Source organism: Anopheles coluzzii, chromosome 2, assembly GCF_943734685.1.
Source record: "Anopheles coluzzii chromosome 2, AcolN3, whole genome shotgun sequence".
NCBI classification, from domain to species: Eukaryota; Metazoa; Arthropoda; class Insecta; order Diptera; family Culicidae; genus Anopheles; species Anopheles coluzzii.
In genome coordinates this window covers 108925820-108939356 of record NC_064670.1, presented here as the reverse complement: position 1 = coordinate 108939356, position 13537 = coordinate 108925820, and the positions used below count along the sequence as shown (strand labels likewise).

Genomic DNA, 13537 nt, shown 5'->3' with positions numbered 1-13537 from the left:
TCTTACTTTTGTGATCAATTAGCCACTGCAAGATGCGTTTTTCGTTCTTGAGATTACCTGTGAAGAGAGGAGAAGAAAATGTGAAAAGAGAAGAAAAAGGAGGAGGTTGTTGGAACAAGGAATTCGGAGGGTGTTTGGAGAAGTTTGGAACATTAATCGTATGGATATTTCACATTTGCCAAACGTGATCTTCAACTGTCAGGGGAATTGATTCATACCATCATACATAATCGGGACACCGGTTTCGTAATATACCAGGGCCGGGAACGAGAAGATTCCGATCTCGTGGGCCAGCTTCTCATCGTTAGCCTTCACAAACTGGATGTGGTGCTTGTCCGTGTCGTCATCGATGGTTTCCAGCTTCTCGAGAATTTTGGGGCAGGTTTCGCAGTCGTCATCGTCTGTTCGAAATCCAAAGCAAAATCGAAGGTTATCATCAATTTCACAGTCTAAGATCCTAACAATCAACACTTACAGAACAGTACAGCCAGATGTTCAACCTCGTTTACCAACACTTGCAGCGTTTTGCGGTCAACCGATTCGATGATCTCGGGCTTGGTGTTGTACTGCTCCAGCACCCATTCAAGGATCTCCTCCTCCTTCATCATGTCGCCGGTGTAGATCGTGCGGAACTTGTTGCGATAGAACACCAGGGCGGGCAGCGTTTCGAGATCGTACTCCTTGTCGATGTCTTCGTCGGACGTCTTGACGAAATCGATGTCCTTCTCCTCGCACTCGTCGTCGATGTTTTCCAGCTCGGCAATGATCTTCTGGGCCTTCTTGTCATCGTCATGATCTGTGAAGGAGTTGATGTCATTAGATGATACCGGATAATGTTTAATTATCGCTGCTTTGCCACGTGATCTTACAGAAGAACACAACAATGTGCTCGTTTTCGGACAGGATCTTCTCCAGCATCTTGATGTTCACTTCCTCAATCTTGCCGGGAATTTCGAGCGTTTCCTCATCGGTCAGCCAGGCCAGAACCTCATCCTCGTCGTTCAGATCGCCCGAGTAGATCAGCGGATCCTTGTTGCGGAAGAACACCAGCGATGGCAGGTTCTTGATGTTGTACTTCTTGGCAGTGACTGAAAACAGAAACAGAAATCAGCAACATAATGCTCCAAAGATTCAGATGCTCACACTCCAATGTCTTACATACCCATATCTTCGGTGGTAACAAAGATGATGCCGGCCTCATCCAGCTCATCGTCGATGTTTTCGAGATCGTCCAGAATCTTGTCGCACTTTTCACCCTCCTCGCACGCGCCGCTAAAGTACACGCACACGTACTCGTGATCGTCGATCAGATCCTGCAGAATCTCGTCCGTCACCTCCTCGATGGTGGCCGAGTACTTCTGCAGCTTGAGCCATTCGAGCACTTCCTCCTCGTTCATCAGATCACCCTCGTAGATGGCCGGGATTTCGTTCTCGAAGTACACCAGGGCGGGCAGATGGTCGAGACCGTACTCGCGCGCTTCCTCGGCGTTGTCGAGACGGGCAATGACAATCTCTTCCTTTTCCAGCTCATCGTCAATGTTTTCCAGCTCGTTCAGCACGCGGATGTCCTGCTTGTCGTCTTTGTCGTCTGAGTGAGAAAGAAGAAGATATTGTATTCTCGTCTTCCTGTGCTGGGCGAAATGGTTTGAAGCTGCAAACTACTTACAGAAGATGATAGCAACGTGATCGTACATCTGCATCAGCTTGTCCTTCATCTCGTCGGTGATTTCAGGAATTTCGGAGTGACGCTTCTGATGCACCAGCCAGCCGAGCAGCTCTTCCTCCTTCAGCAGATCACCTTCGTAGATGTGCGGAATGCCGCGCTCAAACAGAATCTAAAGAATGGACACAATCGGTATAAGCATGATCGATCAAGACTCATCATTATCATCCTTGGACTTACCATAGTAGGCAGTTCCTCAATGCCCCACTCCTTGGCCTCATTGTCGTCATCGATCTTGACGAAGGCAATATCATTCTGATCGCACTCGTCATCAATGTTCTCCAGCTCAGCCAGCACCTTCTGGGACGTCTTCGAGTCCTTGTCGTAGAACAGCACAGCAACATGCTGCATCTTCTCCACGATCATGTCCAGCATTTCATCCGTAACGTCCTCAATTTCGTCGCTGCTAGTCTGACGCTCCAGCCACTCCAGCACGTCCTCTTCCTGCTCGAGGCTACCCTCGTACACGGTCGGGATGCCCTGCTCGAAGTAGACCAGCTTCGGGAACTTGGTGACACCGTAGTCCTTCGCCTCTTCGACGTCATCCATCTTGACAAAGTTAATGCCGAGCTGATCGCACTCATCGTCGATGTTTTCAAGCTCGTTCAACACCTTTTCCGATTTCTTGTCATTGTTGTCATCTAACAAGAAAAAAAAACGGATAGGTCCAAAATTTAGTACCTCAAGCCAAAGAATCATTTTTGAAGTGTACGTACAGAACAGAACGGCGATCGATTTGCCTTCCTTGATCAGCTTGTCCAGCATCTCGTCGGTAACATCCTCGATCTCGTCCTTCTCCAGCTGCGAGAGCAACCATTCCAGGATCTCCTCCTCATCGGTCAGATCGTCATCGTAGACGTTGGGGATCTGCTTCTCAAAGTATACGATCGCTGGGACCTGCGGGCAAAAAAAAAACAAGTTGTTATGAAAACCACGGAAATTGCTGTTTCAATAAACTGCTCTCGATGGTATCAAAAAACCTATCAGCAAGGTGGCTGTCCACCGAACGATCGCACCATAACGGTGGGCGGGTGGCACTAAAAATATCTTCGCGCCGGCTGACGATACCCCCGTATCAGCTCCGGTTGGTTTGGTTTCGTTCGGTTTCAAGTGTGTTCTAATTTTAAACGCCATCAAGAACTCGCAGACCATTACCAGGACGCGGACGCAGCCGTACACACACACGCACACACATCTAATATGGATGGTCTGCGTCATTGTGACGACGGCGACGACGTGAAGGTTGTACGTCTACTTGTACGTTAGCTTACCTCATCGATGCCGTATTCCTTCGAGACCTTCGGGTCGTCGATCCGGACAAACTGGATACCGTGCTTGGCGCAGTCATCGTCGATGTTTTCCAACTCTGCCAGCACCGCTTCCGAATCTTCATCTTCATCGTCGACTGTGGTGGAATAGATGATTAATTGCTTAATAAGGTGGAACTACACTTTACGGAAAGGATTATGATGGGTCGAATACTTACAGAACAGCACGACCAGATTGTCGATGTTCTGGATCAGAGTCTTGAGCGTCTTGGCGTTGACCTCCTCGATGACATCATCATCGTCACCGGTGGCCTTGTTCTCGACCAGCCATTCCAGCACGTCCTCCTCACGCTGCAGCTCGTCTGTAAGCGAACAGGCAGAATTGTTGACATTGATCATCAGCGGTTAGGCGCTGAACGCGTAACACTTACGCTCGTACACGATCGGAGTCTGGTGGCGATAGTAGACCAGCTTTGGCAGTGGGCCTAGGTTGTACTCCTCGGCCAGATCTTCGTCGTGAATCTTCACGAATCCAATGTCCAGCTGGTCCGCCTCGTCGTCGATGTTTTCCAGCTCCTGCAGCGCCTTGATGCACTTCTTGCATTCCGGCTTGTCTGGTGAGGGTGAGGATGCAAAATTGGGGATTAGTTTCAGGTTTTTTTTGTTGCTATTGATACTTGGAAGAGGCTGTTCTTTGGAAGGTATAGAAGGGATGGCAAATATTGTTGCCATAGTGGAAGAGGATTGACAGTTGGTAGAAAGATATGGATATGGATTACACGGGAATGTGGTACCGTAGTTTCACGTGTATAAGAACCTTTCTTAACATAATAGATTCATTCTCTAAATTGAGGATGGCCCTTAAATTAAGGAAAGGTGGCGGTTCTTATATACAAGAAAAGTACGATACTTCCAGCATGCAATGTAGGCAATGTGAACATTTTTGCCCCAACAAACACTAAAGTGAGCGGAAAACAAGCAGCTTATTCCTTTGGTGCGATCGAGCGTGGGTTTGTGTTTCATCGTACCGAAGCAAAAGCAAATCAAACAACAGAACAACAAACACACTAAACGCAACAGCAAAAAACAAGCCAGCAACAACACAATAGTGATTAACCCACCCAAACACCGAAGCAGGACTTTCGAGAGCACACAAATAGCTTACGAACAAATAAACAAACCACTAACTACTGGGGGACAAACAGGACCGGCCTAAAAGAAATATCAGACGAGACGAGAGGCACCACCTACAGCAACCTGCTGAAGCACGGCTCGTTGGCATGGATGGGAAAACAGACCCACTTCACGCCACACTGTAATCTATGTACGGGCGGCCACTAGATGGCGCTTCGGGCCTGTTACGATCGTTACGGAAGATTAAAAATAATTCCGACCGCTCCATGTGTGTGATGTAATTTCAAACGAGGTGCGCTCAAGTTCTCCCACGCGCGCCCAGTATGCGGGGGTAAGTGCGGTAGGACAGTGCCACCCCGTACATGCTAGGTTGGGAGTTGCTATTCTCGCTTCATTTTTACAACCCTAGAGCATGGAGTGTAGGTAGTTGGAGGAGTAGTTCAGCTCCCGAATGGACGTGTGTTTATTCAAGGTAACCTACACCTACACTCACCACGGTTTGCCCGTACCGCTCAAGATCACTGCGAAGCGGAGACTTTACCGACAACCTCATCGTGTGTTGAGGGGTGTAAGGAAAGTATAGGCACACACAGCCATTTGGCTGCCGTTCTACCGCCTACGGGAAAAGTGCATGTTTTCATTAATATCATCGTTAACTGCTAACTGATGCGAACCGAAAGCGAAACGGTGCTTTGATACTGGTGCGCCTGTCTTATACCCTAACGGCCGCTGAGCGCGTTAATCTTCGAATCGGATTTCTTTTGCGTTAAGATCATGCAAAAATCTGTAGTTGATGGAAATAGGATCAATGATCATCAAATCCACCTCAAAGTCGATTGATCTTGGATGAATAATTCAAAGCATTGCGAATGGAGTTTCTTGTTTTGTGAGTTTTTCTTTTAACTTGCTTACAAAATTCCCCCAAAATGTACAGAGATAAAGAATTCCTTACCAAACACATAAATCGTTCAAAACTGGCAAGTTCATACTGGCAAGTTGACTGAACAGCACCAACGGCAAAAAGGGGATGATAAAAATAGGCGATGAGCATAGGAGGACAAACAAAACACGCCCCAAGTAACAAACTATAGCCATTTTGCCCTTGAGTAAGTGTTGAGTGATGCTTTTGCAAGCTAATGAAACTAATTCTCCTCATTCTGAGTCATCGGAGAGGAGTTTTATGGGGCCAAGGAGGGCTATTATTTTTTTTTTTTGAGAACGTGTGAATAACATATTGCTTAGGATCAAAGGAATCATACCTTTTCTATGTTTGTTTCTGATTCTACTGAAGACAAAATCGCTCTGCAACAACCAAAACGGTTGAACAAATCGTTGAAGAAGCCGCTGCGAGAAGTGCATCGGTTGCCCCTTGGTCAAGTGATGCGTTTGCCTTCTCGGCCAAACCACCCTCCTGGTGTAGCTAATAATAATCATACACACACTCGCTCTCTCTCTTAGCTCGGTGCAGTACGAGCGATGAACTAATTTTAAAATCCCAAAAATCCCATCAAATACGCGGTGATGTTGGGGTAGCTGGAGAAGCTGGCCGATCCTCCTCTGCTCGCCCGCCCGAAGATGTCACGCATGTCTGCCCGTGCAGCGCGTGTCATCCCGAGGGCGTGCGATGTTTGTCACTTTCGGTTAACCGTGACTCACATTTCACTTGGCTGGGTTAACCTTGAATGGTTTTAAGAAGCGATCGTACGTGATCATCCACTTATGTTAGGCTCCTGTCTGGTGGAGGAATATGTTTGTTTTTTTTTTTTTTGGAGGGCAACATGATAATTATAATGTTACTCTAATGTAAATATAAACAAGCAGCTACATTTGTTGGAATGCACTTGAAATGCAGCAAACAGCAGGAAGCTGTAACGCTTGAGCCCAGTTGTTTGTTTATTTGTTGTACTTTTATTTATGTCCGTGGGTAGGTGGTAGCTCCCAATAGCTACAGTGTTATTGATGATTAAAAGTGACAGTTAAAACACCATGCATCAGCACATAAAGATGTCAAAGCCGTGTTAGTAAGTTGAGTAATGATGATCTTCAGTTACGACAAGAGTAAATAAGTAAATGAAATTAGAATATAAGGAATGTAAAATATATAATTTTCGTTATAGTACAATATTTATAATTTCGAAATAGAAATACAATCTTTTAAAGAACTAAAATATGAATGTAAAAAATGTTTTCCTTGTGTAGAAAACATTAATAAAGTAATGTAAAAAATAATAACCACAAATATAAATGAAACTCAATAAACAACATGAAACGAAACAGTACAAACAATGTTGTGTAAAGAGAACGCAACATGAAAAGAACGACAAAACACATTAAACTCCACGATAAACAGTTGTCAAACACAGCGACAAAATGAGGGACAGAAACAGAGAAGGACGAAAGACAGCATGTAAGTCAAGCACTTGCGGGGCATTGCAGTCGGGTCGACCCCCTAGTCCTAGTACAACTGTTGCCAGGCCGGGGAGCGTTTGTAATAGAAAACAGGCGTAAGAAAAGTATAGAATTAACACAGAAATAAAACGGAGGCAAATTCAAAACGATTTGGTAGCGAAGAGGAGGAAAAAAAAGAAAAGAAAAGAAGGAAAGCTGCTGCTGGCAAAACACGCAGCCGGGGGCGAGGCGGAGGTTGGATTGGATTTGGATCGTTGAACAGCAGCTATTAACAGAGACTTGTTCTATTTATTTAATTTTTTTTCACTTACTGTTGTTTCCGGGTGGGCAGTTTTCGTGATCAGTGCCTACGAATGTGTGCGTTTTCGTACGAGATGGGGTTTTTTTTAGGGTTTTTGGGATTTGGGTATCATTCGTATTTGGAATTCAGTAAATTGATTCGTGCGTTTGCAAGGTAAATGTTCCACCAGTCCCGGGAAAATCCGGTTGGAATTTGTGTGTGTCATCGGTGCGGTGTAGTATACAATCGGTGCGTAAAAATGGTACAATATGAGCACACATACAAACACACACAAACAGGTACCCAAACGCACCCGGTAGTGCAATTTGATCGTGCAGCGTGCATCCCGCCACGCAAATAGTAATTCACGCACGCGGTCAGTGGCGAAAAAGTGAGTGAAAAGTGGAAAAGAAAAAAAAAGAGAGAAGAAAAATGAATGATATAAAAAGGCATCCTTTGCTGCTTTTAAAACGCATCAAAATGGGTAAAATTAAACTCGATTACTTCCGCGAACGAACTGACAGTGGCCACGAGCGAGAAATGAGAAGATAATTTTAAATACAATCTGACACATGATCGCTTATTCCTCCTCCTGATCGTTTCGACGACCGGCAGTGAAACCATCAGCGAACCAAGAATGTGAGAAAAAGGCGAAGAGCTAACGAATGCGAAACATGAATTTAAGCGTACGGAAATGTACTTCACGCTGATGAGATATTTATAGTGGTGGTGGTGGTGGCTACCAAAAATGAAATAACTGTACAAGATTAATTACGGGTGAAAATGTGGCGAAAGTGATCCTCGGACGAAGACGACGAGAGGCAGCGTCTACACAGCACTAAACTCTAGCACTGGCATGGCCAGTGAATAATACACTACAAGAGAGAAAAGATTGCAAATTGGTAAGAATGTTGAGGGTGCCTATGCTGCTATTTGGTTCCCTCGGTCGTCTTCTTGGTGCTAAAAACGCACCACTTCATCCTATAGAAAGGGGCAATGGTAGTAGAATGGTTATTTATCAGATGAAACGATGCCGAGATCTGGGTGCGCGGATGAGCATTGTACAATGTGATGAAATGTTCTACAAAACTGTTTTAATTTTACACTACACAACTGTATGCACAAAACCCGGTGTGTGTGGACGCGCGCGCGTGCGCAAAGAAGAGCTTTTGAGAAACAAACTAATTGAAACAAGTGAGTGTACACGAACAGTGAAGTGCATAATGCAATGGTGTCCTATCCTACAATTTTCTTTGGTAAATACAAAATACACACACACGAATACTGTACAGCTTCAAAACTACTACTTCAAATTGCGTGAGCGTGAAAACGACTGTGATGTGCAGTACGGCCCGCATACTGCATTAGAAAGTTGGCCAGCATTCCCGTGATCGAAACGCGAAACGTCCGAGCAGGCAAGAACACGGCAATACTTACAGAACAGCACCGCAACGTAGTCGGAGTCTTCGATGATCTTCGACAGAATCTTGGCGTTCACTTCCTCGATCCGGTCGGGCAGATCCATCGCTTCCAGGGAGGTGAGGAAGTCGAGCACACCGGCCTCATCCATGAGGTCGCCCTCGTAGATGATCGGTTCCTTCTCCCTGCGAATGGGGATGATCGAACAGGTGTGTTAGCAAGTGAATACTTTTGGCGGCGTTTGGGTAAGGGCTGAATTACCTGAAGTAGGTGAGGGCCGGGAACTTGGTGATGCCATACTGTTTTGCGAGTCGTTTGTCGTTGATTTTCACAAAGTCGACACCGAACGAATCGGTATCATCGTCGATGTGCTCTAGCTCTGCTAATACTGTGTCACAGGTTGTACAGCTACGGGCATCTGTTTTGTTTTTGTAGATTTAGGGAAGGAAGATCGATTATAGAGCTTAGTATATTGAAGGGTTTTATGGAATACAACTCGGATTGTGTAGCGGAGACTGATAAAACTGTTGTTGGTGTTGATACTACTGATGCTGCTGCTGTTGCTGCTGCTACTACAACTACTGGCTTAGTCAAACTTATTCATACTGGTTTATAGGACATAAGATTAGACGATCACTTCCCTCCAAAGACGCATCATAGATATTAGATATCACTAAGACACTATAGCACTAAGCCGTGTAGAAGTTTAACAATTTCTTGTTAACAGTTCTTAAATTATCTGGTTGCACCATTTGAAGCGATTTTATAGTAATCCATGTATGAAGGCTTTCAACATGACGTAGAGCTCAATTTTAATGGTGAACATAAACTTACAGAAATAATACCAGGAAGAAGTTAAACCTTCTGAATGTATCTGATTGCTATTACTAATGAAGAATTACAGTAGTCTTTTTACTCTACGAAACATTAAGTGTTATTGCAGATTTTATAGCTCCCTCAAAGGCAACAGTAGTATTTTATAGCAAGAAGGTACTGTGCTTGATACACTGTTACACTAATTCAGGTTTTTGTGCAATTATTTGTATGTTTTTTTGCTAAAGTTGAATTTGATTAAAAATAATATATTTACTTTAAATTAAACTTTTATTGCAGAACTACCTATTTTTTTGTTAATTGTTTTTGTCGTGTATTGTGTTGTGAGCCTAATTTAAAATTGGATTTTTTTTTACATCCTCTACAAATTCAATAAAATAAAATAATAATAAATAACTTTTACTTTTGTCTAATATTGTAAAATTTAAAATTATTAGGTTCAATTTTAGAATCTTAAATTAAGTACGAGCTTTTCTCATTTATTAGAAGATATCGCAATATACAGTTTTATAGCAAGTTCTTTAAATCCAGATCGATAGAAAAAGATATACATATACAATAGAACATCTGATCTTTGACTCCATGTTGATCATTGCAGAAATCTCGATCCGGTTGATCAATAACGACACTTCTTTTGTGTCAAAAACAATATAATACCATGAACCATAAAATGCACTAATCCCGGTGCATTAAGACACAAACAGCAAGCCATAAACCGATCACGAGCTTCGCCTACGATCCATCGTTTGGCAGGCAAACCTGTACGAACTAAATCCCTGCCCCGAGAACAAAAAAGAGGTCACATTCCGTCAAATGGTTAACGTGTTTTGAAATTTTAAACAACGATCGATCGGTTCGGTTCTAATCGATATCGCGTCTAGCGAGCGAGCGACGTCTATAAGTAAAGACGGCCAGACGACCGCCACGGTTTGGGGCACGCGTGTGTACCGGTAACGATCCCTTAAAATAAATCACTTGGCAGACGATCTAAGCTGTAAGCCCTTGCCATCAGCCGTGCCGTGGTGCGAAAGCGGTTGGAAGTAGGAAAATAATGGACCAGACACTTGCAGCAGATCTATTAGGTTTTCCATTATGACATAATGAGTTCAAGGTTGTGAAAATACGTTCCATTAGAATGGTTTGACCTGTCCATGTGACATACTTTGTCGTAGACGGCAGACACATTTCTTTACTTTTTTGTCTTAAAATGTTTTTAAAATTTATAAATCAGGCAATGTGAGACACACTGCAGCACAGACTCTCCAACGATGATAATGTCGTGAAAGTTGACCTACATTTTCCTTCCCTACCTCCTCATCACACAGACACACAAACACGGCCCAAAATGTGCTTAATCTCGATGACTTGTTTCACTTGCAAAATACGCATCGTTGGTGCAGTTTCAAGATGAATGATACTGTTGCACCGTTACCATCCGGTGCGTTTCGTTGCCAAAAGAAAGGGGCAAACGAGCCGCGTGCGTGTGCGCACGATTGTGTGCGTGTGTGTGTGTGTGGGAAGCACCGAGCAAGAGTAAGGGAAATGATCATCGTTTGGCCGTTTCATCTTTGACTCGGGGACCTGGGGACTATTTTTAATTTAGCCCACTTGCCCACTGTCTCATAGCGTAGCGTCCGAGCTTGCAGCTCGGTTTGTGCTTGGACCGTGGAAATGAGCGAGCTAGCGAACAGCGTTCTTTTCTGCAAGAACGTGCCAGAGCAGGGTAGCATATTATCTGCTGTGTGCACTGTGTTGTTCAGGTTCGTGCTGGTTTTCACATTCCTGGGAACTAGAATTTAAATGTGTGTGTATGTGGTGTTTGGTGGGTGTCTATGGTGAAATAGTAATAAAAATTAAAACACACGATTAGGAAAGATCGTTGCGCTTTTCCAACCCACCGTGAAGTACCGTGCGCCTCCATCGCAGTGCTGGGGCGATCGTTTGCACGCGGTGGAAAGTCAAGTTCATTCATCAGATAATTGCCTCGATGGTGGCGACCGTTCAGAAGCATTAATCATCGGCATCAGTGTGCTGATGAGCGTGTGTATGAATCGAGCATATTTTTCCATTTAAGTGATAATTTTTGAAATCGTTTCATTGGTAGAAATCAATATATTGGTTTTCTAAATTTTAATAATTGATTTAGAGATATTATTTAACATAGATCACTACAGAGCTATTTAATTTGCTACTAAATATTATATTTCATAATATTTCGCAATAAGGCAATAGAAACTCATAATATGAATAATGAATTAGAACGAAAATTAACGTGCTTAGGTCATGTACATTAACACATCTAATGCCAAAATTTCCAAAAATTATTCTATAAATCTTGCATCAATGATAATATCGCACAACACCTATTATTATCTTCTTTACAAAGAGTTTTTAAAATTGATCTTTCTTAATCTTCATCTCATTGAATCGCTGCACCCTTTCAAATGGAAAGAAACATCTAATTTTGAGCGAGTTTGCTGGTTAGATTGGAACGAACGAAAACGATCGTTCTCGATTTTATTCCACTCTGAATCGATTTTTCCACCCTAATAGACGCTGATCGCTCTTCTCTTCAATCATAAAATTCGACAGAGTGGTGCAACAAATTTAACGATTTCCATTTTTCCCCCCATCGCCGACACACTGGGCCATCTTTCGCCGAGCAATTTGCTTCAGCGACCCATAATAACCCGAATGGAAACATCAAACTCACATTTTGCGCCCCTCGCCGAATGGAAGACGCGTTACTGTTTACATAAATATTGGCTGGCCCAGGGACTAGCTAAACCGCCGTAAACGTTCAAGGTTTTGTGTAACGCCGTCCGCACCATTAGACCTTCGGACCGGCGCATCCGGTGTGGCCGGTGGTGGTTTGATTTCTACGAAAATGGTTACCCATTTATTAGGGGGGAAAAGAAAAGAAAAAAGCAGGTTCCCGCTTTTACACACATTCTTCCCAGCGGGATTGCGTGTGTGTTGAAAAGATGTACCATATTGTTTGTTCAACTGTGGTCGCTACAAAGGGTAGGCAGAAGAAACAAGGTGCGGAAGTGAACGGCATGTGATAGTAAAGTAAATGCTGCGCTAGTGGATTATTTTCATAACGCAAAGTCGAGTGGGTTGAGTTCGTTTTTCGCAGCATACGCTGCTACGGTGAGAATATTTTTACGCACTACCTCGCCAAAAACATTAACCCTCCGGAGCCGTTTTGGGGTAAATTATCGGTTGTGTTTCTATATCGCTTACTGCCTGCTCGACTTTAGCTTTTATCGACTCCCAGTTAACGGTGCGATGGAATTCGCCACAACCAAAACGATGTTGTAATTTCATACTACCCCGCTGCAGCTTAAAATAAGCAAACTGCAGTAATATGACACTGGCTGAGCTGGCCACAGGGTACTTGGTGGGGCATCCCGGGGCACTGTGTACGCTTCAGGTGTCGATCAATCAGACCTGTCAATTATACACAACCGATAAACAACAACCTGTTGGCACCGGGCAGCTGGGCAGCAGGAGTAACCGCCAGCGCATTTGCACGGAGGAAAATGAAAGGAGCGGTTTGGTACGTGCAGTAAGAAACCGAAACTCCGAAACCATAAACCACGTTTAGCGTAAGCCTGCATGCATGGTTTAGAGTCGATAACCGGCAAACAAAAGGTTAAGCAAAAGAAACCAGCGTACATTCATGTCGAACAGGGATCGTATTAATGCTTGCTTGCTTGGGCAGCCCGGTGGCCCGTTGTGTTGTGTTGTGGACGACTAGCAAGAATAAGGAAGACGGAAATTGGGGCGAACATTTCAACCTAAACCGCACCCTGGCAACGGTACAGAGCAATCGAGGTATGTTGTGGTTTGGTGATCGTGTACGTGTCCACGGTATTGTAGCAAACAGAATTCCTGTGCCTTTCCGCTAGCTGAGGTCTAAGAAATGAGTTTGTGTAGTGAATTAATTGCGGAAGCAGTGTCGACTACACGGCAAATGAGTAAAAAATGAACTCTTTAACACTTTAAGCGCCGCGTCATATGAAATCGCACGACGGCTTTGTTCACCGCTCAGCTCTGTATCTGACGCTCACCAATTCTCTTGATAACGAATGAGGTAGGAAAGAGAGAACGAGAACGACATGTGCTACGCCGTTATCGAAATGAAACAAAAGAGAGATAATAGTCGCACGAACAATTGTCGCTCTCATCGCTCTCTTGTCATGCGCTACGTGCTCACTCGCAAACTGTGACGTCAGGCCGGCGGTCAAAGTGTTAAGAAGAGAGTACTAAACAAGAAGGATAGTAGTTTTGGATTGGTGAACTCGAGTGATCATCCCCGTACTTTAACTAAGATTGATCTCCACTTTTGGATTGCTGTGACACCTTCTAGATCATTCCCTCAGCAGATCTCTTAATTAGAGTAGCTTTTCGAATTCATAGTTTCTCTTAGTAACTGTCAATCCACACGTTTACAACGTATGGTTC

The 13537-nt window shown here is 44.0% G+C and overlaps 1 protein-coding gene across 9 annotated transcripts in view; it reads right to left on the bottom strand.

Annotated features, from left to right (window-relative positions):
- LOC120949163 (uncharacterized) overlaps positions 1-13537 on the bottom strand; it is a 30586-nt gene that overhangs the window by 14819 nt on the left and 2230 nt on the right. For 3 of the 9 annotated variants that reach the window (XM_040366235.2, XM_040366237.2, XM_040366238.2), the window contains exons 2-15: positions 8495-8651; positions 8252-8418; positions 6846-6881; positions 3423-3605; positions 3210-3353; positions 2995-3128; positions 2440-2620; positions 1904-2364; positions 1667-1835; positions 1163-1588; positions 870-1088; positions 476-796; positions 219-401; positions 7-57 (exon numbers count right to left, since the gene is read on the bottom strand). In XM_040366235.2, coding sequence (XP_040222169.2) covers positions 7-57; positions 219-401; positions 476-796; positions 870-1088; positions 1163-1588; positions 1667-1835; positions 1904-2364; positions 2440-2620; positions 2995-3128; positions 3210-3353; positions 3423-3605; positions 6846-6881; positions 8252-8418; positions 8495-8651 — 2832 coding nt within the window. The remainder of the gene's footprint in view (positions 1-6; positions 58-218; positions 402-475; positions 797-869; positions 1089-1162; positions 1589-1666; positions 1836-1903; positions 2365-2439; positions 2621-2994; positions 3129-3209; positions 3354-3422; positions 3606-6845; positions 6882-8251; positions 8419-8494; positions 8652-13537) is intronic. The other 6 variants (XM_040366239.2, XM_040366243.2, XM_040366241.2 and 3 more) reach the window with 4 other exon arrangements.